The 26,218-nt window shown below is 38.7% G+C and overlaps 1 protein-coding gene across 23 annotated transcripts in view; it reads left to right on the top strand.

Moving 5' to 3' along the window:
* Positions 1–2,625: 2,625 nt before the first annotated feature.
* The window catches only part of LOC131147774 (uncharacterized), a 46,639-nt gene continuing 23,046 nt past the window's right edge, over positions 2,626–26,218 (top strand). For 2 of the 23 annotated variants that reach the window (XR_009134927.1, XR_009134917.1), the window contains exons 1-7: positions 2,654–2,797; positions 5,673–5,959; positions 6,511–7,168; positions 7,253–7,452; positions 7,594–7,838; positions 8,013–8,860; positions 8,999–9,153. Coding sequence is in view for 2 of the 23 variants with exons in the window: in XM_058097336.1 (XP_057953319.1) it covers positions 5,691–5,959; positions 6,511–7,168; positions 7,253–7,452; positions 7,594–7,838; positions 8,013–8,809 (2,169 nt within the window). In the remaining 21 variants the exon portion in view is untranslated. Of the gene's footprint in view, positions 2,798–3,026; positions 3,288–5,672; positions 5,960–6,510; positions 7,169–7,252; positions 7,453–7,593; positions 7,839–8,012; positions 10,494–26,218 lie in introns of those variants that run through there. The other 21 variants (XR_009134922.1, XR_009134915.1, XR_009134930.1 and 18 more) reach the window with 20 other exon arrangements.

Genomic DNA, 26,218 nt, shown 5'->3' with positions numbered 1-26,218 from the left:
GACAATTTCAGGAAAACTATAGTAAACTATTATTGGGTCATGTGTTTAGGTGACAGAATTGGATATTGAGTTAAAGTCGGGGAAGGTAATTAATTTTGAGTTGGTACAGGATAGGTCCGTATAGGATATAAAGTGCTTAAGTGTGTTTCTTGTTTTCAGGATGGACCTAGGAAGTAGTGGCACGAATGCTGCGGAGGATAGGCCAGGACCTTCCAGCATAGGTGGAGGAGATACAGATGCTATACTGCATAGCGTCACTCAGCAGGTGATGGCTGAGATGGCTAAGAGCTCTAGGGAGCGTGGCTATTTGATTGAGCAGTTTATGCGGATGAAACCCCCGTCATTTGTTGGAGAAGATGAACCGATTGTAGCTGAGAATTGGTCCATGATATCGAAGAGACATTGGCGGTGCTTCCATGTACGAATAAGCAGAAGGTAGCATTTGCAACATTTAAGTTGACAGGGGAGGCGAAGCGCTGGTGGAGAGCAGCGTGTCTAATAGAGGAGTAGAGGCCGATTTCAGTTCCAGTGACGTGGGATTGATTCAAGGATCTGTTCTTCGAGTGGTATTTCCCTACTATCGTTCGGAGTGCAAAGGCGGCAGAGTTTCTGCATTTGGTACAGGGGCAGATGACTGTATCCCAGTACGTGGCTCGGTTTGTCGAGTTGTCGCGTTTTGCTCCACATTTAGCACCTGATGAAGAGAAAAAAATAAGAAAATTTGAAAAGGGACTGAGACAGAATCTGTTTGAGCAGGTGATTGGTTTCAGGGTTCAGACATTCATAGAGGTTGTAGACAGAGCTGCCATTATTGAGAGTGACATTCAGAGGAGTGTAGCAACTCAGAATCAGAGGAAGAGGCCTGCGTCTCAAGGTTTTTAGGCTGACACTAGTGGGGGTCCATGGAGAGGAGGTCGCGATAGGGGAGACCAGAGGCAGATGACAGGACCTCGTGCGAACTAGGGTGCACCGACTTTACTTGGTGTGTTAGACGTGCGGGAGATATCATTTGGGGGAGTGCCGGATAGGCAGAGGTGTATGTTATCATTGTGGGAGACCCGGTCACGTGGTACGCGAATGCCCAGGTCAATAGGACGAGGTCCCAGCTCCCAGGCCCTATCAGGGAGGACTTCAGGCAACTCGGGGAGGATACCAAGCGTCTCGTGGTGGCCAACAGAGGAATGTGGCCCCAGCGCGAGTATACGCTCTAACGCCGGGTGATGCAGAGGCTGCTATGGATGTGGTGACAGGTACATTTACTATTTTATCATATTCGGTTATTGTTCTTTTTGACTCGGGAGCTACTCATTCATTCATTTTTGCATCTTATGTTAAATTATCTAAAAGTGAGACCCAATCATTAGATGTAGCGCTGTCGGTAGCTACACCATCAGTAGAGAGTTAGAATATTTTTGGGAGTGTTTTTGTATAGCCCTCACCAATTGAGGATATTTTGGGAACAATGATATATGTAAATTTTGGGAAACCTGTTAGCACTCTGGTATTGTATCTAATTATATATATGGATATGTTTATTTGATTTCTACTTCTCGCTGCTTAGGCTAATGATTGGGTTTACCCCAGTATGGTATTAGAGCTTGTAGAATGTCATAGTATATATGTAAAAAAAAAAAACCCCAGTTAATTAAGCAGGTTGTTACACGAGCATTGTAGTTGGAGCCATTCAAAACAATCTCTATAGGGCAAACAACATCATTTAAAGAAGCCATAATAGAATGAAAATGATAATGCTGACTGATTTAGAGCAAAAGGAGGGTGTCGATGGAATGAACACGAAAGACTAGTAAAAAAAAACCAACTTCACTAGAGCTCTGCCGGAATTGGCAGTGGACGGTGGTTGGAAAATTGCTGGAAGGTCATCGGAGATGACGACGAGCGACGGCGGATGCGATGGTGTCTAGTCGCTGGTGACTGAGCTCGTGAGGTGCGCGGCATCGGATTGGAATGATTTTTGCACCAAGCTAAAAACTCTGGAGCAACAAAATCAATTTATGGTATTGGAATAAAGAAAAAGTTGGCCCTAATACAATGTTAAAACTAAAAGAATAAAGAAAAAGTTGTAAATAACTTTTGTATTCTTGTATATATAAAACTGTACAAGGGTCATTCTTTTATAAGTGAAGGAGGCAAACTCACAATGGCAAATCATTAATGACGTTAATGCTAATTACACAAATCATGCCTATAATTACACAAATCATGGAAATTGACAAAATTATGGAGATTGATTAATCAACTTAATTAGGGAGATATGCTAACATTTAAGATTAAACATTTAAGTTTTAACATATATCATATATTAATATTACTAATTTATATTTAATTATTAATTAATTACAAAATCAGGTAATTCAGTTAATCAAATTAAAGATTTTTCAAACTTGAACTGAAAATCGAATACTTGAAATTATCCAAATTTAGAATCAAACCAGACCAAATCAATATATTAACTAAATCAAATTGATCAAATTCGATCAATTAATTGGATCAAACCTGAATTATACCCACTCTTAATAGAAAGTAATAGAAACTAGAAAGTGAGCAGGGCATAACTCTCACTTGAGCAGGTCGAATTAAAATGGCCCAAATAAGTCGGCCCATTTTAACAGACTTATTTCCAGGCCCACCATTATCTAATCCGCAGACAGTTCCTCGCGTGCCTCGAATCAATCGACCACGCCAAGACCTCCTCGCTGGCCCTGCGGCTCCCTCTGTCCATAGCCGCAGCTCCCTTTGCCGGCGTCTGCCACAGTCCCCTCCGTCATATTCATTCAAGGTGCGTGCTTTCTCTAGGGATCAAAATATCTTTTTCTGTTTTTTTGCTCAATTTCTATCTGAGTTTACATATGCTCATAGACTCCACTCGACCGTAGCCATCTCTGACTATTGTTCTAGCTGTTGTTAATCTTCTGTTGCTGATGCTCGTCCCTGATTTCATCCTCGGTTTATCGTGGATTCCTTCATTTTTTCTTCTAAGTGGTTCATATTCGGTTAATCTATTCCAGGGCTGATACTTGGTTGAGAGTTTTTGCTTCCTTCCTTCTGCTACAAAAATTCGAAACAAAAAAATAAAAATAAAAATAAAAATACAAAGGCGGATGGAAGAGACGAGCAGGAGCTTTGTCTGAGCCCTAGCTTGACTTGTGACCCCATTCTCCACCATCCTTGCCGTCGAACCAGCCTCTCAGCCTTCTTTACTGGACATCTCCGTCTCCCAGGCTTTTTCTGTGTCAGTGTGTCAGGTCGAAGCCTCTTCTTTGCTCCAGGTGAGTCGCTCGCTACCTCCTCTTGTTTTCTACTAGTTAGTAGGATCTGATTGAAGTGCCCAAGCACAAGAAGGGTTTTTATTCAGAAATAACCAAGACCATTCAATCCATAATTAAGCATGAACGACTCCTATTCCATTTGAAATATCTCAATATTTTTCATTTAAAAATTATTTTCCATTTTAAAAGAAGCCTATACGTGTGTGTGTGTGTGTGTGTGTGTGTGTATATATATATATATTAGTTAACTAACGTAGCTAGTCATGTTGCATCCTTATTTTACAAAATTGTTGTATCACTGCGTTGGTATCGTATCTGTGTCCCGTATCGGTATCTATACTTACTAACCTTGTGTTTGGTTTGCGAAATGTCTATTCCTAGAATTAGATTAGTTATAATAGACTGGTTACAATTAGTTATAAAAAAAATTATGTTATAATAATAAAACAAATAACAATGTGAAAAAGACGAGTCCATAACAAGAAATAGATATAGAATAGCTATTCCAAATTTCACCATGTAAATGTATACTCCTTTCTTATTACACATTGAATGAAATAATAAGGAACATAAACAGAATAGCTATAACCTACATTCTCAAAATTTTCACTATAATCTATCTTATTCAATTAATAGCTATCCCGCGGATCCAAATGAGCTATTTATGAATTGTTATAACTTAGAAAATAAAAATATAATGAATAATAATGTAATATTAATATATTAATATATGCTAACATAATTGATTATAATATTATATAATTATAATATTATAATACAGTTGCATAATATTATAATATGTAAATAGATATTATTGTGTCACTATAATGTGTTTTGACGGTATTTGGACATTGAGTATGCTTGCTTGTAATTAATTTCATTTAGTTTCATGCATAAATTCTTTTTTTCTTAATCCTCATGTCTCTAGAAAAGACTTTGCACCTTAGTGCACCATCAGCCTTGTTAAACTATGCATTAAGCAGTCTCTGCACTGTCAATGTTATCTATTGTGTAGTTTGACATCTTATTTGCCAATGAAATTTTGGGTTATATTATGCTTATTCTAAAATCTGATCAAATGGAAAAAGCAAATTTTCAAGTTGTTATCCCTCTCTCTCTCTCTCTCTCTCTCTTTTTCTTTTGTTTAGATGACAAAAACTTCATTAATGCAATAAAATAAAAAAATATACAGGAAAAAGAGGACAAGCCATCCTCTTCGCAGCAAAATCAGAAGGAAAAAAGAAATAATGTATTTACAACAATGCTGCCGTCCGATCCCTTTGGATGCTGAACAGCGAGATACCCTTGAAGACCCCAAAAGAATAAGCCCAAAATGCAGCCAGAAATGAAGCTTTCTCCCAAATAAAATGTGATGGACTCTTCTGATCTTTGAATATCCTAGCATTTTTCAAGTCAAAGAGCCTACAATATAGCAAAAACAACTCAAAACCAAAGCCTTTTCTTTTTTCTCTTTCTCCGAAGCCCCATAACTGTACTGATATGAAATCATAAGTAGTATTCGGAGCTGCCCAATCCGCACTACTGCAGGAATACATATTCCATAGTGCCCTTGCACCTCACAGTGTAGGAATAAATGATAGTCTCACCTACCTTGCCACACACAAGCAGACGTCAGGACTGAGAGCCTTATAAGGCATCCTAATCTGAAGCAAGTCATTTGTATTAACCCTGTTGAGAGCCAAAATCCATATGAAAGCTCAAATCCTAAAAGGAGCAGCAGCCTTCCACGCTATTTTATTTGAGATGAAAAGGACTGGGAATAATAGGTTTGATTATATGAACAAAAAAAGACTTTGAAGATAATAAACCCAAAGACTCCCCAATCCAAAGCCTACTAACACCCCCCTCCCCCACAATGAATTCAGAACGCTCAACAGGCAAGTAAGCTCTTCTATCTCTATCACATTGAGACTCCTAAAGGAATGGAAATCCCAAGACATAAGACCCCTCTCACAAGAATAGAATTCAGAATAGGAGCATCATGCACAGATGAAAGTCTATACAATTGAGGCACAAGGTGTTCCAACGGAGTCTCACTCACCCAAATATCTTCCCAAAAATGAACCCTATCCTCAACACCAACAGAAAAAAGAATGAGAGGAAAGAAAAAACCAGAAACCTGGGAGATAAATTTCCTAGGGCATGCATGAGAACCAATTCCACTCCCTTGATCCATTCTCCTCTTTGATGATTGATAATATGGAAGATGATAACTTATTATCATGATTCATTTTAAGCTGTTATCATTTGTATATGTGTGCTTTTCTGGCTACTTCAATCTCTATTCATAGAATTAGACTTGGGAGTTCACTTGGCATTTGCAGTAAATATTAATTCCACCTGAGAATTTTCCTAAATCAACAGATCAGGATATTACAGAAGATGGACATAACTGAATCCATCCTCGACATTCCAGTACAAGATCCGCCAGAGGAGGAGTTCTCTTCCGCTGATTTAAATTGGACCAAGTTTGGGACGGCTGAGCACTTTGAGGATGTGGCGCTCATTCCTTATGCACGAGTTGATGCATTTATAATTGGGGAATGTTCTAATGTTGAATGTCCAACGCGGTTTCATATTGAGAGGACAAGGAATCGATCAACGGGCAGCTTACAGTATTACAAGAGTGACGAATACTTGCAGTATAGGCTGTAAGTTTCTGGTGTACCGGTAAATTTTATATGACCAGTTTGGTTTAAGGGCAGCCAAACTATCTTGTCATTTTGATGGTTCTAAAATAGAAATTTTGTCATTGGTTGTATGCACCTTTCTTTTTCATTCAATTATGCCATTTCAAAATCTTCAATATTCCCATTTGATGAACTGGAAATTATTAACATACAAATGTGTTGAGTTACTGGCAGGATTTGTGATCAACCCCCTTCCCGCCTCCCCCCCCCCCCAACCCCACCCCAAAAGGCAAAAGAAAAAAGAAAAAAATGAAGAAGATATTTGGGCATCAATCAAAAAATGAATTTTGAAATCTTATCATGGGCTTTCACAAGGTAGGTTGTCAGGTGAACTCTGTTTACCTTACACATTGACCACATAATCCTTGAAAAATCCATGTGGAAAAAAGAAAGGCTTTGATGATTGTATTAGATACAATAAAGGATATAATACATTTGCTTTCTTTGATGTAATTTTTCTTTGAAATAGTAAGTCATTATTATTTTCTCTCGTTTTATTTTCCCTTCTGAAGGTATTGGTGTTCATTTGGTCCTGAGAATTATGGGGAAGGTGGTGATATATTACCAAGCAGAAGGTATCGACTTAAGACTCGAAATCGTGCTGCTAGACCACAATCTATGCGAGGCTGTACTTGTCATTTTATTGTGAAGCGCCTCTATGCTCGTCCATCGCTTGCACTTATTATATATAATGAGAATGATAGGCGCCACATAAACAAGGCAGGTTTTGTGTGCCATGGACCACTTGATAGAGATGCCATTGGCCCTGGTGCCAAGAAAATTCCTTATATCTGTAATGAGATTCAGCAGCAAACTATGTCTATGATCTACCTTGGCATTCCTGAGGAGAATGTTTTAGAGAAACACATTGAGGGAATCCAAAGATACTGCAGTTCAAATGCAAAAGTAAATAGTCTTGCATCTCAGTATGTCCACAAACTTGGAATGATTATTAAACGGTCTACTCATGAGTTGGATTTAGATGACCAAGCTAGCATCCGAATGTGGGTTGAACGCACTAAGAAATCCATATTCTTCTATCAGGATTCTTCAGAAACAGAGCCTTTTATTTTGGGGATTCAAACGGAGTGGCAGTTACAACAGATGATTCGTTTTGGTCATCGCAGTCTCATAGCCGCTGATTCAACATTTGGCATAAAGAGACTTAAGGTAATTTTATCATCTATGCCCCTGTATAAACTTTCCACAAGCTACGATCTTCTACATTTATGTCATGATTTGTTTAAATGGCAGTATCCGTTGTGTACGCTTCTTGTGTTTGACTCAAGACAACACGCTCTTCCAATTGCATGGGTCATTACTCGTAGCTTTGCTAAGCCAGATGTGTCTAAGTGGATGAAAGCTCTAGTGGATAGAGCTCGAACTGTTGAACCTGGATGGAAGGTCAATGGGTTCCTGATCGATGATGCAGCAGCAGAAATTGACCCCATAAGGCAGGATCGGATTCTCTCTCTCTCTCTCTCTCTCTCTCTCTCTCTCTCTCTCTCTCTCTCTCTATTTTTTATGGTTTTATTTTGAACTCTTTTTACTATTAAACAGTGCAACTTGTTACCTCAAGTTTATTTGTCTTTCAGGGATATATTTCGTTGTCCTGTCCTATTTTCCCTTTGGCGTGTCCGTCGATCGTGGCTGAGAAATATAATTAAGAAATGCTGCAACGTTGAAGTCCAAAGGGAGATTTTCAAACGTCTTGGAAAAATAGTATATGGAATTTGGGGTGGGGTGGATTCTTCAGTCGCTTTGGAAGAATTTGCCCAGGATTTTGTTGACCAGACTGCCTTCATGCATTATTTTAAGGCTTGTTGGATGCCAAAGATTGGTTGGATGACTCTCTCTCTCTCTCTCTCTCTCTCTCTCTATGTGTGTGTGTTTGTGTGAGAGAGATATAGAGTGTTTTTTTTCCCCTTATTTTAATCTTCAATTCATGCGTATGTATGTTATTGGAATGCTTTGACATTTTGTTTCTGAATTATTGTATTCTGCTCTCAAACAGAAATGTGGCTTGGAACAATGCGCACTCTTCCACTTGCAAGCCAGGAGGCATCTGGTGCTATAGAAACCTATCACGTTAAGCTAAAACTTAAACTTTATGATGATTCTCATCTTGGTGCACTTCAGAGAGTTGATTGGTTAGTGCACAAGCTGACTACCGAGTTGCATTCTAGGTATTGGTTAGACCGCTATGCAGACGAGAGTGATTCCTTCCAAAATGTCAAGGAAGAATATGTTGCTTCTACTTCATGGCACCGAGCATTGCAAATTCCTGATAGTTCCGTTACTTTGGACAATAAGGACCACCTCTTTGCGAAGGTTTTAAGCCAAAAGGACAGCAGCCGAAGACATATTGTGTGGAATCCTGGATCAGAATTTGCTTTTTGTGATTGTGAATGGTCAATGCAGGGAAACCTTTGCAAACATGTCATGAAGGTTAATATGATGTGTGAAAATTGTCATGTATGTCAGCCCTCTATGTCATTTCAGTCATTCAGAGATATCTTGATGAATCTTTGGAGAAAGCCAATGGATGATTCAATTGCATTGGATCAGTCTGTTGCCTGGACCCATCAGATGCTTGATCAGATTCAGAAACTAGTTGAACTGAGCAGTTCAAATGATATCGGAAGTGTAGTTAAGAATCTGCCTCTAAAATGGGGTTCCAAGAAAGGCAGAACTTTTGTTGGCAAGCCCTCATCCACTGTGGCACTCCCATCCAGTTCCAAGAGTAACAATAAAAGCAATGCCGTGCAAAGAAAAAATCGGAAAAGGAAGAGATTATCACGGTTAAGATGATTTCAAGTTGGTGAATGTGGGATTGCTTTTTCAACCATTCTGACCTATGCAGTTAAATTTCTGCTCACTTGTCATTCCTTGGCTTTATTCTTTAAACATTGATTATCTGGTTCCATTAGGGGGTAGAGATTGAATTCTTGCACAAACTTGAACCATGTTTTCTCATCCAAGGGTGATTGTATGTCACAGCAGCCAAAGATGTATTTTGATGGGTATTGTGTGCTTAGCTTGGTGCTATTGGAGCTGCAAGATGCCATGAAAGGAAATGAAGATCTAATAAGAAGTCTGCCATTGTTGCCCTTTTGTCCTCGGGATAATTTTGAGGAAAATGCATGCCAAAGAAGGTAGCCATTTAGTTTTGATTCCAATTATATTTATCGTTCTTAGAGGTCATATATTTCTTTCTTATCTGTGTTTAAAGCTCTCATATGTTATCTTTTAGTCTTCTCTTTATATATGTTGGAAGAATTATGGGGAAAAGCCTCCTTCACATGGATGATTGCATGATCATCATTATAGATTTTTACATCATTGAAACATGTACAAGCTAGAAAACAGGGTAACAAACTAATAGTTTGATTGATGTATGAAAATTCTCTTGCACAGTGTGTTGTTACTCTTGATTGAACTTTCAAGTTGGTAAAGTTGAACTCATTGGCCATTAATTAAGAGCTAAAACATATTTCAAGAAATGCTACCAAAGCTTTATGGTATAGAGTGATCTTCCTAGCTTCCTTTTGCGTGCATCTCTTGGTTCTTTTGGGGGTTTATCCCTTTCAGATCCAGAAGGGATTGGAAGGCGACATACTTTTGTAATTAAATACATGCATTTTTCTGTTCTTCGGAACTTTGTGAGGTCTCCTTTTCCTCCAAGATTTGTACTCTTCTTTTTGGATATCAATAAGTTATCTTTTCTAATCCGTAAAAAAAAAAAAAACAAAGAAGTGCTACCAAAGCTGGTCCTAGCACATACCCATAAATTTTAATCAACTAATTTTGAGGGGGAAAGAACAAGGCAAGCAGTGCTAGGAAAATTGAAGTACAAAACTTGGAAGGATGTATGCTCCTTTTGATTGCCGAGAAAATATGATAAGATAATTCAGAACTTGGACTCAAACTTTATCAGAATGCTGGATTAGAGGTAAGCAACTTGTTCATTGTTTATATTTTATTAATGTCTTACCATTTCTTATTTTGCTGTTATTTTTTATTTTTATTTTTATTTTTATTTTTATTTTTATTTTTATTATTAGTTGTTGGTCCTTAAACTTCATTGGCTTGTCTTGTGGATATAATGAAGCCCAGAACCATGGAAGCTGTAGGTGTTCTTGGGATTCTTGGAATGTCCCCGGCTGTCAACTTTCTTGTCTAAAATTCTGCTGATGGAGTTTTCTTGGTTTAGATATGTTACATGGTTTGGTATGCTAAAGAAATGTTTAGACAAAATTTGGACACTCTTAGTCCTAGGTTTTACATCTCCTTGTTTTAGCTGTTCACAAATTTCAATGTTGTACATTTGCAAGTTAGAAAGCTGTGTACTTCATTATGTTGTCTTCAAAGTTGCACTACCTAAAGTTGAAAATTCTCTATAGGGTGCTTTTGGGACATGCTAATACAACAGTTGTTTTTGTTATTATGGTGTTCATAAGTTAAGATACCTACACTTTTCGCCTTGATACTTGCATTATCGTTTTCCTTTATTTCAATACAATAATTTCTTGCGAATATTGCTCTCAAGTTATTTTTATTTGCAATTTTGATATTTTATTTTGGATTGCATGCTATGAATGAAGCGTTTGTATGCATATTGAGTCTTGATCACTCTACTATATGCTTAATAGATGCATTACTCTTTGCTTAATTTTTTTGGATGGTAAATTAGATATATTGCTGATTCTTTTGGATGACTGAATTTATTTTAACCAAACTTCTTGTGCACTTATATTTGATCACATAAATGCTTTTATTTTCACATCAAATCAGCTCTAGATTTCCTTGTTAGTGGCATTGGAGGTTCTTGTGCCGCTTCTTGCATTTTGTCTAGTCTGTAAAGTTAATGGTGGAATGCTATCTCAAGATTACATCCTTCAGTAGCAAATCATATATTTTTTTGGATGCCCTTTTTGGGGCAAAAGTATATGTGGCATCATCAATGTTGGGAGTTTGAGGTGAATGTTATTTTGGTCTCTAACAAGAACTAATCCTTCAGTCCCGCTAGGTGAGCTTGGGAGATTTTCTGGTAGTTGACATTTAACATAAAACTATTATAACATAAAGAGATTTATTTATTTAAAATTATGTTGTGTAAAATTATTTAGAACTGTTATAGCATAAAGATTTCCATTATTTACTTTTAGATAGTTTTTTTTCCCCGGTAATTTACTTTTTGATAGTTTTTTAGAGCATTTTCACAAAATTGTTTCAAATGGACGTTTTGGATGGAATGTTTCAACACAGACTTGTAAGCAAATTGAGGAAATTAAGGATTGCCTTCTTATACTTGTTGTGAATGAACTTACTAGACACATCCATATGAGGTTATGGTATGTGTTGTTTGTTGAAGATATTGTTTGATTAGTGAAACTAGGGGTGGAATAGATATATCTAAGTTGGAGATACGGAGAGAACCTCTAGAATCTAGAGGTTTCAAGATAATTAAATGGAATATGAAATGCAATTTAATCAATCTAAGAGGAATCTTGGAGAAAATTTTAAGGTTGATGGTAAAAAAATTCCTAGTACTGATATATTTCGATATATTGGATCTATTGTGCAAGTTGGAGGAGAAATTGATGAGATGCGGTACATAGATTTAATGCTTGTTGGATACAATGGAGAGGTGTTTCGATGTGTTGTATGATCATTGAACATCATTAAGATTAAAAAGAAAATTTTGTAGGAAGATTATATAACCAACTACTATGTGGACCTATTCTATTGGCCAACTAAGAAACAACATATGTGAAGTGATATAAATGAGAATGTTTATAACTACAAAAGATAAAGTGAAGAATGAATACATTTGCTAGAGTATTGTGTAAATTGAAAGACCTAATCACAATGATTGGTCTCTCCCTCTATTCATAATATATGTCAAGTACATGACAATGACCATAATATCCTTACTAACTTGAGCTCGAACTGACGCTTACAAACATAGCAACAACACACAACAATAGTGTTAAATAATGTAAAGCTTCCCCTTGAGTTGGAGCATAGATATTATATGCTCCTAGCTTGTTACAGATGGATTTAACACCAGCACGCTTGAGGGCTTTAGTGAATAAACCAACAAGTTGGAGCACAAACTTCATATGAGCGGCTGTAATGAGCTTCTGCACTAGTTTCTCTTTAACAAAGTGACAATCAACTTCAATATGTTTCATTTGTTCGTAGAAAACTGGGTTGGAGGCAATATGAATAACAACTTGATTATCAACATGAACTCTATATATGCCAACAACATGGAAAACCAAGTTCTTCCAGCATGTTCTTTATCCAAACAACCTCAATATAGTGTGGGTCATGGCTCGATACTTATACTCAACACTCAACTAGGTCATCACTATTTGTCTCTTACTCTTCTAGGATACCAAGTTCCCACAAAAAAAAACATGGTACACAGTTATGGATCTTCTGTGCTAAGGTGATCAAATCTAATATGCATTTGTATATCCCTGAACATTTGTTTGACCCTGGTCCTAATACAAGATACCTCTATTAGGCCACTTTTAGAGCATCTCAAGATACAAATGGCTGCATCCTAGTGACTTTATCTTCTAGAATCAAGAAATTGGGTCACAACACTTGTTGTAAAAGATATATCTTGTCGAGTGACAGTGAAATAATTCAGCTTTCCAATAAGCCTCTGATATTGTATAAGGTTAGCCGACAAATCACACAAATCTGGCACTAATTTGTTATTGGGATCCTTGGGTGTATTAACAGGGATACAAAGAGCCCTGTCTCATCTAAAAGTTCTGGAACATACTTCCTCTGTGACAAAATGGTTCTTGTATGAGATTTGGATACTTCCATACCTTGAACTTGAATAGTTGGTCTGAAAATTTAGTTTGCAGAAAGAGCTTCAAACTCTGGATACCTTGATCATCATCAAGACTAATCACAATATCATCCACATACATTACAAACAAAATCCTATTAGAAGCAGCATGACAGTAGTGTGGTGGCAGAATACAGAGTGATCTACCACGCACCATTGAAGACCATACTTAAGTATTACGACATGAATCAATCCGACCATGTTTTGGGAGATTGCTTTAGACCATACAAGGATTTCTTGAGCTGACGTGCTAATCTCAACCCCCCTTAAGCAACAAACCCAAGTGGTAGCTCCATATATACCTCCTCCTAGAGATCATTGGAAGGAATTCTTCATATCAGGCAAAAACCAATGAAAAGTGGTGGTTAAGGAGATGAAAACTAATGAATTAAGGCAAGTTTGGTCACCGGGAAGAAATCTTAAGAATAATCCAAACTGTGCCCTTGAATATACCCTTTAGCAATGAGGCGAGCCTTTAAACGAGTCAGAACAATGAAGCTTGAGTTTCATGGTATACACAGCGACAACCAACTGCATACGTATAGGAGTGAAGGGTTACTGGTTTTCCAAGTATAATTACTCTGTAATGGAAGCATCTTTACCACCATTGCAGTTAGGGTTGTTCATGGTTCAGATAAACCTAACCAAACCACTAACTTAGACGAGCTGGTGGCATCAGCCCGGTGATTTTTTGAGCCGCAACCGAACCGAGCAAATTGGTTAACTAATGGTTCAGTTTAACTGATGGTTAGTTATTTGTTCTAAATTGACATTGCACATAAAAAACTTTAAAACACAAATAGAAGTCATTATAAAACACAGTAGAATACAAATTAAATAGCAGAAGCTTATGTTTCATCAAAGGAGTACAACTATGCTTCATACACAATAAACTAAAAATCTTTGTAGAGGTTTCATGCCTCCCACTTCCATTTAGTGCGACTGACTGTCTCCAAAACATCCTTATAATATGAAGTCCATAACAATCAAATGAAAAAAAGAAAAGGATCAATTGCCATGCTTCAACAGGTCATATGCACACGCAAAGGTGCTGCGAACTTACACTCAAAAGGGTTTGGAAAACAAGGTCATACATACATGTATGAGTTGTTGTCGTGTATGTACTTGCAAATTAGGATGATTAAGGTGACTAGGACTCAAAACTAGATGAAGATGCAGGTGAATGATTGGGCAGAGATAATATGCTAGAATCTGGAGGGGAATGGAATATGCAAATTAATGGAGTCGTTGAGGTCTGAAGGGCGTGAGGATTAAGAATATTATAGACATTCTTGTAGACACCCTAATTTTTACCAGGCTTTCCTGAAAAAACCCGGCATAATAAAATTGACTTTAAGTTCAAGCATGGAGCCCCGATTTGTTTTCAATCAAGTCCCGTTTAGAACCCTAATCAAAATAATCTTGCCATTTTAGGATAAATCCCATCGTTTTGAGTCCCTTTACTATAATTGATCAAAAAATCTCTAATCACAAAACTTTATCCTTTCCTCTTAAGGGTTGTAAAATAATTTGTGCTTAAAGTTAGGCCCTTCTAGTTTCAAAATCAATTCCTCAAATAGGGTTTTAGTTTTGAGTATTCAATTGAGTGTCAAAAATCAAGTACTTGTATTTTCATTCGTCTTTGAGTCTCTTGAAGTATTGTAGATACAAAATTGATCCCTTTTAATTTTAGTAGAGGTCTCAACGTCAAAATAATCCTCTCATCAGAAGGTGTTTTCAAAGCTTGGTTGTTAAATCAAATTTTAAATGTCCAATTTGTGAAATGATGTTTTCAAACCTTTTTTCGAGTACACCCTTTAATTTTGAAGTCGGGGGTTTTGCTTTAATGCTAAAGTTATGTGTATTAAGCTAGGAGTTTTTCTTGAGTCAAAATTGGTCAAACAATGTCGGGTCAAAATAAAAAATCGCATGTGAAATCATGTATTGGGATGGGCAGGTGCCCTTGGTGAGGTACATACACAGGCATGCAGAAAATAAAAATACAAAATACAGAAAAAATACAGGGAAATGAAAATAATAAAGTATACAAATAATGGTTACAGGGGGTAACCCGGGGTTACATTCATGCAGAAATGAAAAAGATAAAAAATAAAAAATTCAATAAAAATGAAGATGCCAAGCCTTCCATGCTCCAATCCGAGCTTGCCAAGCTGAAACATCCGAAAAGCCCTCCTCTCCTATGCTGACATCTGGATCACCTCAGCTACCTGCGCACAGAGAAGTAGAGCAAAATGAAATTGGTTAGTAATAGAAAAAGAAAATCACAAAAGATAAATAAACCAAAGATGCCCTTCCCTCCATCCCGGTGCTGCCATCTGGAAACCTCCCAAAAGCCCCCTCCATTCCTCATCTGCCACATGGACCCTCAGGATTACCCGCGCACAGGAAAGGGAGAGTTGGTTAGCCCAGAATCAAAAAACCAAATCAATCACACGTGCAAGAAATATTATTCCCTGACAAAATTGGTTGCAAGGGAATGAAATTGGCGCCAGGAGGCTGCCCCAGCTCCCTATAAATAAGGATAGGCTCGCACACTGCAAGGGGACTCCGGAGAAAAATAGAGAAACGCTGAAAAAAGAAAGAGCTTAGAAAAACTCTGCAAAATTTAGGAAGCAACACCCCCTCAGATAGAAGTGAAACCTTGGTGAAATTGAGAGAAGTAAGAAAAAAATTCAGAGAAGAGGGGAGGCTCTGCCAGTTTTTAAACACACAGAGAGCATAGAAATACTCTGCAGAAATTAGGGAGGGGGAGCACAAAGAAATACTGCGGAAATAGAAAAAAAAAGGGGGAGTGGAGAAACCTTGTTGAGATTGAGAGAAGGAGAAATTCACAAGAGAAGGGAGGTTCTGCCAGTTTAGAAATTAAAGCTGAGAGAGTTCAAAGAGGAGGAAGCCAGAGAGAGAAAGCTCAGTAAATTTAGAACCCAAAAGCAGCAATTTAACTTCAGAATATCGAGCAACCTTCAATAGCTGAGCAAGGAGCATTCCCTATCAGAATTCGTGCACAGACAGACCCGGAGCACCGGAAAAGAAGACCAAAGGAGGAAAAGTAAGAAGGTAAAAATCCACAACTCAATGCTAAAGTCACTCAATGTATGCTGTAGCTGAACATGTGTAGGTAGGGACGCAGGTGCTCCCCTCTCTCTCATATTTTGAATGAGTATGGATCTAAACCCGAGCTCCAAACCCACACCTGATTTGAGGTTTGGACCTCTTGCCTAATTCCTGATTATATGGCTTGGGTCATGATACCCGGACCTCTTGACCCGAATTCAAGTTCGGGTCCAACGCCCTACACCAGCCTAATACCCATTTTAAACCCTTTGAGCCCGTTTTCGAAAATGTCCAGAGCCCCAGCCTCTTTGTTCCTGAAACCCCTCAGGCCCGAGTTTTGTCTTAATAAAAGCCCAATGATGGATGGAAAACCAGGCCCACTTAGATTTTAAACCCACAATCCATTTTCAGTCTTAAATAAAACCAAAGGGGCTCTTTCTAACCCATTTGAAAGCCAAGCCCACTGGAGTTTTTAAATCAAGCCGAGGCCTAGTTAAATTTCAAAAAAGCTCATTTGGGAAAAGCCTTTAAGCCCGTTTTAAATTTGCTTTTATCCCAAAAGCCCACTTTCCCAACTGAACCCTCATGTGTCTCACCCCTCATGTGCCAGCCCCATTTCCTAACCTAAGCCTTCCCGTGTTGACTCGTGAAGACGAGTCGTTTCGTCTTTCAGAAGTTTGATCCCTAGCCTTAATCTCAACCAGCCAGAAGCTCCGATCTGAAGCCCTAAATAGATTCAAAATCACAAGCAAGACCGGAACCACGACCCTCACTCACCCATCTCAGTCTATAGAAATCACAAAAAGAAAACACTAAAAATATAAAAAAGGAGCAAGGAAACTCATGTGGGTAGTCTTCGAAGCACAGGATAGATCTCCTGCCCTAAATCTCCTCTTCTTGTCGTGAGTTGGGCCGCTTCCGCTCCGAGTAGTCAAACCAGCTGCAACTTGCAACCTTGAATCTACTTTGGTCACTTCTCTGTCTTTTATTCTCAAGAAGCCGATGGGTTCGGGTATTTGATTTGAAGAAGTGCTTGATTTTGACTACTTGGAGTAGATGGTGAAAATCTAGAGTCGCGAAAGTGCTACAAAAGGAGTTGATGATGTAGCGAAATTTGGGGCTCCCGCCAGTGAGGACTCCCGGCGCCGCGTCATGGTTCTTGTACAAGGACTGGTAGGGACACCGATCGTTGATTCATATCTTGAGGGTTATGTCGGAGACGCTGTAGATGAGCATAAACCGAGGCATGCCGGTTTGTGACTCTGAGGGGGGTTGCGGCGCGTTGGAACGATGGGCTCGGTGAGATGTTGACTCTGGTGTCGTGGAGGTTTTGATACCTGAACAGGGGCTGTCCGATGATGCGGAAAGGAGGAAAAGCGGCATAGTCAAAAGAGGCCGGGCCGGAAGGGGGCGTTGTGGTGTTGCAGATTGTCGAGGTGAAGGCTGTAGTGTTGACGACGGTTGAACAGGTCCGAAGCTGAGGTCCTCGGCTATGGAGGAGGTAGTGATGCGTAGAAGGGAATAGAGAAGGAAAATGTGTGAGAGAAGAAAACAAGAAAGAAAAAATTGATTTTTTGGTATTCTTGCCCTTTTGACTGTAGGGGTGCGGACACGTGGACGCACCATCTCCACACAATCCACAAGGCCGTGTGGCCTTTCCTCTGTTGTCGAATCCAAGCGCTCCAAAGAGCGCTTGAGATTGCTCCACCTCGTTGATCCTCCCTTTTTATGTCCACCCATTCATAAGGCCACATGTGGCAAGGAAGGCTTTGACCCCTGGTTTTCTTTCAAACCGGTTTTGGGCTGTTAAACCGGCGGTAGACCGGTTCCTGTTTACCTTTGGTTTTTAATAAATTGAAAATCCACACGAAATAAATAATAAAAAAATGCACAAAAATATATATATAATTGTTTTGAATGTCCACACTTGAAATACCTCAGAAAAATACAATAAAGTTCAACTCACAAAAAGTTTTCTAAAAAATAATTTTGATTCTAAGATTTGTTGGGAAGTTTGGAGAAATGTTCACAAAATATGATCTGAAGAAAAGTTTCAGTTAAATTGTCCTTGTGTCACTTCAAATTCAGGAATATAAAAAGTTGGTCTTGCCCTAGACCTTAAACCGGGTTGACCCAAGTTGACCGGTTCAGATTTCCGAACCGGTTGGGTCTGTTGAACCGATATGTAGCCTGTTTGACTCCAATAATTCATAAATAAACTCAAATAAATTCAATAAAAATCATAAAAATCTGTAAAAATCAATAAAAATTGTAAAAAATCACAAAAACCTTAGGAGTCTTCAAACAAATAAAATTTGGAATTTGTTTCTGCTTTCGTAAGCTTGATTTTCAAAAGTAAAAATTCACAAAAATAGAAAATTCAGGAAAAATTCCCAAAAATATTTTAAGCCATTTTTGAAAATAACTCCACACTCATACCCTCACTTATACATGCATACACACATGAACACCATGTACATGCATGCACACTCACACACGCATGTTTACATACAACACATTCACATACGTGCATAGGCATGTCCACATTCATTCATACAAGTTCACACGTTCACGCACATCATGTTGGCACTCATTCCTACAAACTCACACGATCACAAGCATTCATGCATGCACATGCATGTACACGCTCACTTGAGCACATTCTTTACGCATATATTCCTACACTTACACGTACACTTACACCATAGTTGTACGCACACACTCACATACCCAAGCATCCCATGCATGCACGTCACACACATACACTATGATATTTTATTTGCATTATTCTTGTATATATATTTATGATTATTGTACATTTATAAAGACATAAAAGTCATAAAAATGAAAAATTAGGAGAAAATCTAAAAACATCTTGGCCTTGATCGGGCCTAAAACGGGTTGACCCTCCTTGGTTTGGTTCTTTCCCGAACCAGTTGGGTTTTCTTAACCGGTATGAAACCGGTTTAGTATTCCATTTTATTTCTCATCTTCTTTTTAATTTTCGCGGACTTTGCTTTAATTTCTTTTAATTACTTCAGAAAATGGTCTCGACCAAGACCTTAAACTGGTTTTCTCCCGGACCGGTCAACGTTTGACCAGTTCGTGATCCTCTGAACCGATTCACACAAGTTTTTCTCCATTTCACTTGATTACTATTTAGGTATTCAGAAAATTCACAAAAATCACAAAATTCTCAAAAAAATCCCAAAAACATTTTCGTGCTTTGATTTTCATGGTTTATTTTGTGTTATTTTGAAGTTCGAGGAAAAATATTGAAAAATCTCAAAAATCCCAAAAATATTTTCATATTTTGATTTCCACTGATTTTTGTTATTTTGATAGTTCGGGAAAAATATTGAAAAATCACAAAAGATCACAAAAAAATGTTTTCACACTCAGGAGAAATTACAAAAATATCTTTAGGCACAAAAAGTCATTTCCATCCCGAACAAATTTCAAAAAACCTTCCGGAATAGTATTTTCTTAGAAAAATCTACAGATTTCAAAACCCTCAGGAGAGTATTTCGTATCCTATTTTCTTGATTTTCCTTTCCGATGATTGCAACAAAGGGCATGGACTCTTCAGAGTACTGGATTGCCCCGGTTCTGAGGGAATACCTATATAATATTTTCATTCTTTGGTTTTTGGAAGAGAGTAATCTTTAAAGGCTTATTACATTTATTTCGGGATAATTTTTGATTAATCTGACACTGTTCGTAAGAACGGGCGTGTAGGGGGTGCTAATACCTTCCTTTCGCGTAACCGTACTCCCAAGCCTGACTCTGGTAACACAGGCCGATTCTACCCCTAACGGGGTAGCAATCAAGTGTTCTAACTGCACTTTAAAAGGTTAGTGGCGACTCCATCACACATTATTTTTCACGGAAAATATATTTTCAAAATCACACATTCCATTTTTTCCCCTGTTTGCAGCCGAACACACATTTTTGTGCCAGAGAGAGTCGATTCTCTCTGGGGCTGGGTTTGGGACGTCGTGACAAGACTCAAAGAGGGTTACATTGGGGCGAACAAAAAAGACTTGCAATGTGTGACTATAATAGAGATATCCCTTTTGAGTAGGTAGCCAAGAAAGAAAATACGGATCTTACTTGTCCACCCTAGGAGTTAATTGATGAATGAAGCGGACGCACCCAATATACGAGAAGGTAAAGAGAATAAAGGAGCATCTGGGAATGGAACAAAATAGGGTATTTTAGCCCTAGAGTAGAGGATGACATTTGTTGATAAAAGAGCGGATGGTGAGCACTGCATCACTCTAAAATACACTTCAGGGACATTCAATACAACAGGGTACGAGAGACTTCAAGGGTGTGCCTTTTTTTCCTCTATGTAACTTCATTTTGTTGTGAAGTGTGGGAACTAAATGGTTGATGAATTGTACCAGATTTAGTCATGTAGGTAGAAAATTGGATACTAAAGTGATCCTTAGCATTATCACTATGGAGTATCCTGGCAAACCAATTTGAGTCTTTATTTCGACACAAAAGTATGAAATAACTTAGAACTATCCTTTATTAACTAAAGTTCAGTCATCCTTAAATATTCACCGCCCTGTTGGGACTGGAAACATCAAAATGGACTAACATGATCCTGTTTATTAACTCAAGAAGCAAATAGACATGATCCCATTTGTTAACTTAGAAAGCAAATGGAACACGGTGATATTTCTATAACTGATGAAACTCACATTCAAGACTAGAGACAAAACATAAAGTAGGAAATAGTTGTTTTAACTTGTTTAAGAGAATGACCAAGTCGACAATGGATTTGTAATGATGTAGCAGCTGTAGCCAATAGGAGGAGATAGCAACACAAAGTAGTAAAGTCCACGTGCATCATGCCCTCTGCTAGTCATCTTCCTTGTCTTCAAATCCTGGATGACAACAAGGAAAGAATGCTATTGAACAATTCATGGATTTTGTAATCTTGCTGCATGACATAAGGTTAAAGGGAAACTTAGGAATATATAGAATAGAAGACAAAGAGAAAAGAAATGGAATTTTTTGCCCTTATTCTCTTAATGATAATAGTGGGTCCATCAGAAAGGGTAGCATGGGCTAAGCTTTCAAAATACTGGAGGATGGAAAAGAAATTGGTTATATGTCATATGGTCAGTAGCAGCTGAATCTGCAACTTAAGGACTAGTGGTAGACATACTGGACAACATGCAAGGTTAACAATCTGAGTTATCAATGCAATGGGAAGAAGCTCGCTAAGATGCTTGATCTTGCAGGAACTTTTGAGTACTCTTCTTGAAATTGATACATTATGCTGCCCCCTTGCTTGCTGAACCTGAAAGAGTGGAATCTGTAGTGGCTGTATGGTGATGCGTGGCGGTTTACTGTGAAGATCCAAAAGTCCAAACAATGCTCAATCATATGACCTCCTTGTTCATAATGAGTGCACTTGCGTGGGAGGCCTCCTAACATGTCCACCCTTTCTGCCAAAGCCATTTGAACCACCCCAGAAATGTCTGCAACTATTTGGTTTGACACTAGACTTACCTTGCGTAACAAAAGCAGTCTTCTCAAAAGGCATGAGGTTGAAACACTGGATGAGGGGTTGAGGAATGTGTGATGGAGGAAGCATGAAGGACCTGAGAGTAAGCATCAACAAAATATGCGAGCTCTACACCACCTAGAATCCAGGGCTTGCTTTGAACTTGGGTCAAACCTGCTAGGACACAAAGGACTTTCATCTGCTCCCTCTGTTTTTGCATCTTGCTATCATCAGCTGTTATGGGTTGCACAGTGTTGAGTCTTTGATGAATGTGCTTCATTTGTGAAGTATTGTGATATTCCTGTCTCCCGGTTGCCTAAAAGTACTCAAAGGAGAGATTGTGCATGCAATTAATGTTACTGGAATATAACAATTTATGAAAAACCAAACCCCTTGTACACATCAAGATGCATGCACATATGCCTTCACATCCATGTAATTTGAGGTTCCATTGGGTTTCACAGGGAGACAATCAATGCATGTTCATGAACTCATATCTCTTTCCGTGGGTCATCGTTGGGCCCTGGTTGAAAACAAAGTATTATGAGTTGCCTAAGTCTGTCAAATAGATGTTGACAGTCTTACATTGCTGAACATAATTATTTCTGTCCAATATCTTGATTGTAATCTGTGGCAGTGAAGAAGGAAACATGTGTCTCGGATTCATGGACTCCATCCTAACACACACAATCTAGTCCATTGGAACAAATACAAACACACAACAAACAAGATAAACAACCTAAACAAAAAAAGGAAAAAAGAAAAAAAAACAGTGATGCAACGTTGTTTTGGGCTCCAATTGACTTATTTATCACTGATAAACAGCTTTCAACAGAACCACACAACCATTCTTGGAGTGATGTGCATGAACAACTAAAAAGATGGGATCTTTGAGAAACTCAATAATATGGTTTATAGAGGGATTGGGATAATATAAGAACAGTTCAAGCTGACAACATAGCTGAATGGAGCCTCACGCGCCGGTGTGTGGAGTTGGCGCTGCCAGGCTTTGATTGGGGTGTGAAGGTGCATGAGGGAGTCTCCAGGGATGGGTTTTATAGAAGAGCAGATCAACAGTGTCTCTGGGAGACTATGAAGTTGTTTTTGCAAGAAATATAAGGATTCCTAGGGTTCTGAACTGACAGTGGCATCCAGGATTTTTTGTGACTGCTGGAGTTGTTTCAGGCCTTCAGTAGTGCAGACAACACTCCTATTGTAGCAGATATGCATAAGGGCATGAGGTTTAAAGTTTGGGTTGGCGGTGGCTGCGGCACGTAAGGTCTAGCTTGGATCAAACTCTCTTACCAGGTTAAAATGTTGTGTAAATTGGAAGACCTAATCACAATGATATGTCTCTCCCTCCATTTTTAATTTATGGCATGACAATTACCATAATACCCTTATGAAGTCACTGACACTAGCCTTTGGTTGAAAATACAATACTATACTACTGAGTTTTTCCTTTACTAGGTTGGTTCTGTCACCCCCTACATGGAACTTTCCCATGTTAATCAGTGGTGGTTTGGCTTGGGTTATTGGATTCCCAAGAATGCGGTATTTGCAATGTTAGATGATGTTTGGGAACTTATGGGAATCTTACAAGGCAGGCATCTCAGATTCCTTGGGAATGCAAGATGGCACCAAAATTTCCCCATTCAATACTTAGCAAGGAACCCAAGATGCCCTCAAAACTTGGCATTTAATACCTACATCTCCTTTAGGTTAGGTACCTTGGATTCCCATGGGGCAATAATCTGTATGATTCATTGCTCTTGGATGAAATTGCCTCTTCTTGTTTGCTAATGCTACTCGTTCAAATACTAATAACACTATTATTTAATTACAATAATACTTATTATTATTATTTTATTATTTCTTTTCATTTTTACTATTAAATAGTTATTATTACTGTTATTATTTATTATGAATTATTGCGATAATTTATTTATTATGATTATTATTAAAAAGATATTATTAAATACAACAACAACAATAAAACCAACAACAAGCCTCAAGTCCCACTAGGTGGGGTCGGCTAAATAAATTCTTTCCTGCCAATTCACCCGATCCAGAGCGTTTCCCTTTATTAGATTAAGGCATATTAAATCCTTCCTCACTACCTCATTCCAAGTTATTTTAGGCCTATCCATACCCCTTTTCATGCCATAAACGCTAGCCAACTCACTCCTCCTCACAGCTGTTCTACTAGGCCTGCATTTCAAATGTCCAAACTATCTAAACCATCTCTCCCTTATCTTGTTTTCAGTCGGTGTTATACCTAAATTATTGCAGATATGCTTATTTCTTACTTTATCTTTTAATGTTAAACCACTCATCCACCTTTACAAGTTTACATATGCATCTTAGCAACTTTCACTTTTTGTTCATGTTTTTTAGTTGCCCAACATTTTGAATCATAAAGCATAGTTGGCCTTATAGTCGTCTTATAAAACTTTCCCTTTAATTTTAAGGGTATTCTACAATCACACAACACATATGATGCACTCCTCCATTTTAACCAACCTGTCTTAATTCTATGTACTACATCTTCTTCAATTTACCCTTTAGCTTGCTGTTGTATAAATTGAATTGCATGGCGGAATATCGAATCAAACACAATGCAGCAATGAATGATAAATTACTGAAAATCAACCACACAGTATGTATGAAAGCAATAACAAGAGACACAAAGGATTATGTGGTTTGGCAATGCCTACATTCACGGGAGCAATCGACAAAATTTTTTACTATCTAGTGCCAAAGGCACGAACATTGTTACAACTACATCACAAATGACATATAAATAGAGTTCTCGGAGGCTTTCTCTCCAAACCCAAACCAACTTAACGTCCCTCTTTCAAAATTCAAAATTCTGTGCTGGGTTCTCGAGCCAAACCATCGACGGTTTGTGCGATATGGTCGACGGTTTCAGATAGAATGTAAATGGTTTGAAATTAGTGCCAAACCATTGACGGTTATAGTGAATCCGTCGACGATTTTCCCTGCTGCCCCCATCACTTTGATTTTGCACCATGTTGTCTCTTTGTACATGCATCCCATTCAGTATATGAGCCACATATCACAACAATCTCCACCCTAGCGAATATACGCCCCCTTACGAGAAGAAACCGATAACATAGCTCACTGCTTCACCTTGACCTTGGGACATTAAGTTGGGATCGTCTCCCTTCTAGCTACAGGAGGCATGAAGCAAGTCCAAGCAATGCTTGAACTTTTCAGTCGTAACCAACTTTGTCAAGATATTCGCTGCGTTCTCAGATGTGTGAACTTTGTCAAGTACAAGTTCACCTGAAGAAATCAACTCTCGGATCCTGTGGAACCTTACATCTATATGTTTGGTTTTAGCATGATACACTTGATTCTTCGCCAAATAGATGACACTCTAACTGTCACAACGCAGCACAACTCCACCTTGTTGTATGCCTAGCTCCTTGACTAAATCAGTAAGCCATAACGTTTCCTTTGCCACTTTAGCGACTGCCATGTACTCAGACTCAGTTGTAGATAATGCCACTAGGGATTGTATCATGGACCTCCAACAAATAGGTCCTCCCACAAGGGTGAATACATACCCCGTTGTAGACCTTCTGTCATCCATATCCCTTGCATAATTAGTATCAACAAACCTTACTATTGATGGATCACTCTGTTGCTTGCTGAACATGATGCCATAATTAGAAGTACCCTGTAAGTATCTGAAATCCATTTAACGGCTTCCAAATGCTGTTTAGCCGGATTTGAAAGAAACTTACTAACCACACTGACTGCATGTGCCAGGTCCGGTCTTGTATGTACCATGTGACATATATTAAATACCCCACAACACTAGCATAGGGGACCTTTGACATGTCCCGGATATCATCATCCGTACTTGTGTATTTAGCGGTAGACAATTTAAAGTGATTCACTAGAGGTGTACATACCGGTTTTGCATCAGTCATGCTAAACCTCTCCAACACCTTCTTCACATAACGTCTTGAGATAACCACAATCTCCCTGTAGTTTTGTCCCGGCGAATCTCCATCCCTAGTATCTTTTTGGTTGTACCAAGATCCTTCATGTCAAACTCTTTATGCAATAGAGTTGTAGACACCCCAATCCTAACCAGACCTTTCCGAGGAGACCCCGTGTGATAAGAAAGACGACTTTGTAAACCGGGAGTAGGAGGATTCGAATGAGTTCCGGTTTATTTTAAAATTGAGTGCCTTTGGTGCTAGTTTGGATTCCTACATCCGATGCACGTCATTTCCTGGTATGTTAGTTCGGATTCTTACATCCGGTGCATGTTACCCCTTTTGGTACGCTAGTTCGGATTCCTACATCCGGTGCACGTTACCCTCTTTGACGCTTGCTCGGATTCCCACATTCGATGCACGTCATCTCCTGGTACGCGAGCTCGGATTCCTACATTCGGTGTATGTTACCCCCTTTGGTACGCTAGTTCGGATTCCTATATCTGGTCGTTATCCTCTTTGACGCTAGCTCAGATTCCTACAACCCTCACGCGGCTTGTAGGCCTCACATGGTTTGTGAGCCCCAAACATCTTAATGGGTCTCACGCTGCTTGTGGACCCTATAGTCCTTTGAATCTTGATCCCGACGACGTTATACAACTCTCTTGCTAAGGACGTTCTAGGATCAGGTACATAGGTCTGGTATGGTGAGCGCTGTTTCATCAGATGTAGCAGCGAGGTGTACTCTTCGATCGTCGGAACCATGTCTATTC

This window comes from Malania oleifera, chromosome 2 (genome assembly GCF_029873635.1).
Source record: "Malania oleifera isolate guangnan ecotype guangnan chromosome 2, ASM2987363v1, whole genome shotgun sequence".
Classification (NCBI taxonomy): domain Eukaryota; kingdom Viridiplantae; phylum Streptophyta; class Magnoliopsida; order Santalales; family Ximeniaceae; genus Malania; species Malania oleifera.
This window is presented reverse-complemented; position numbering and strand designations above follow the sequence as displayed.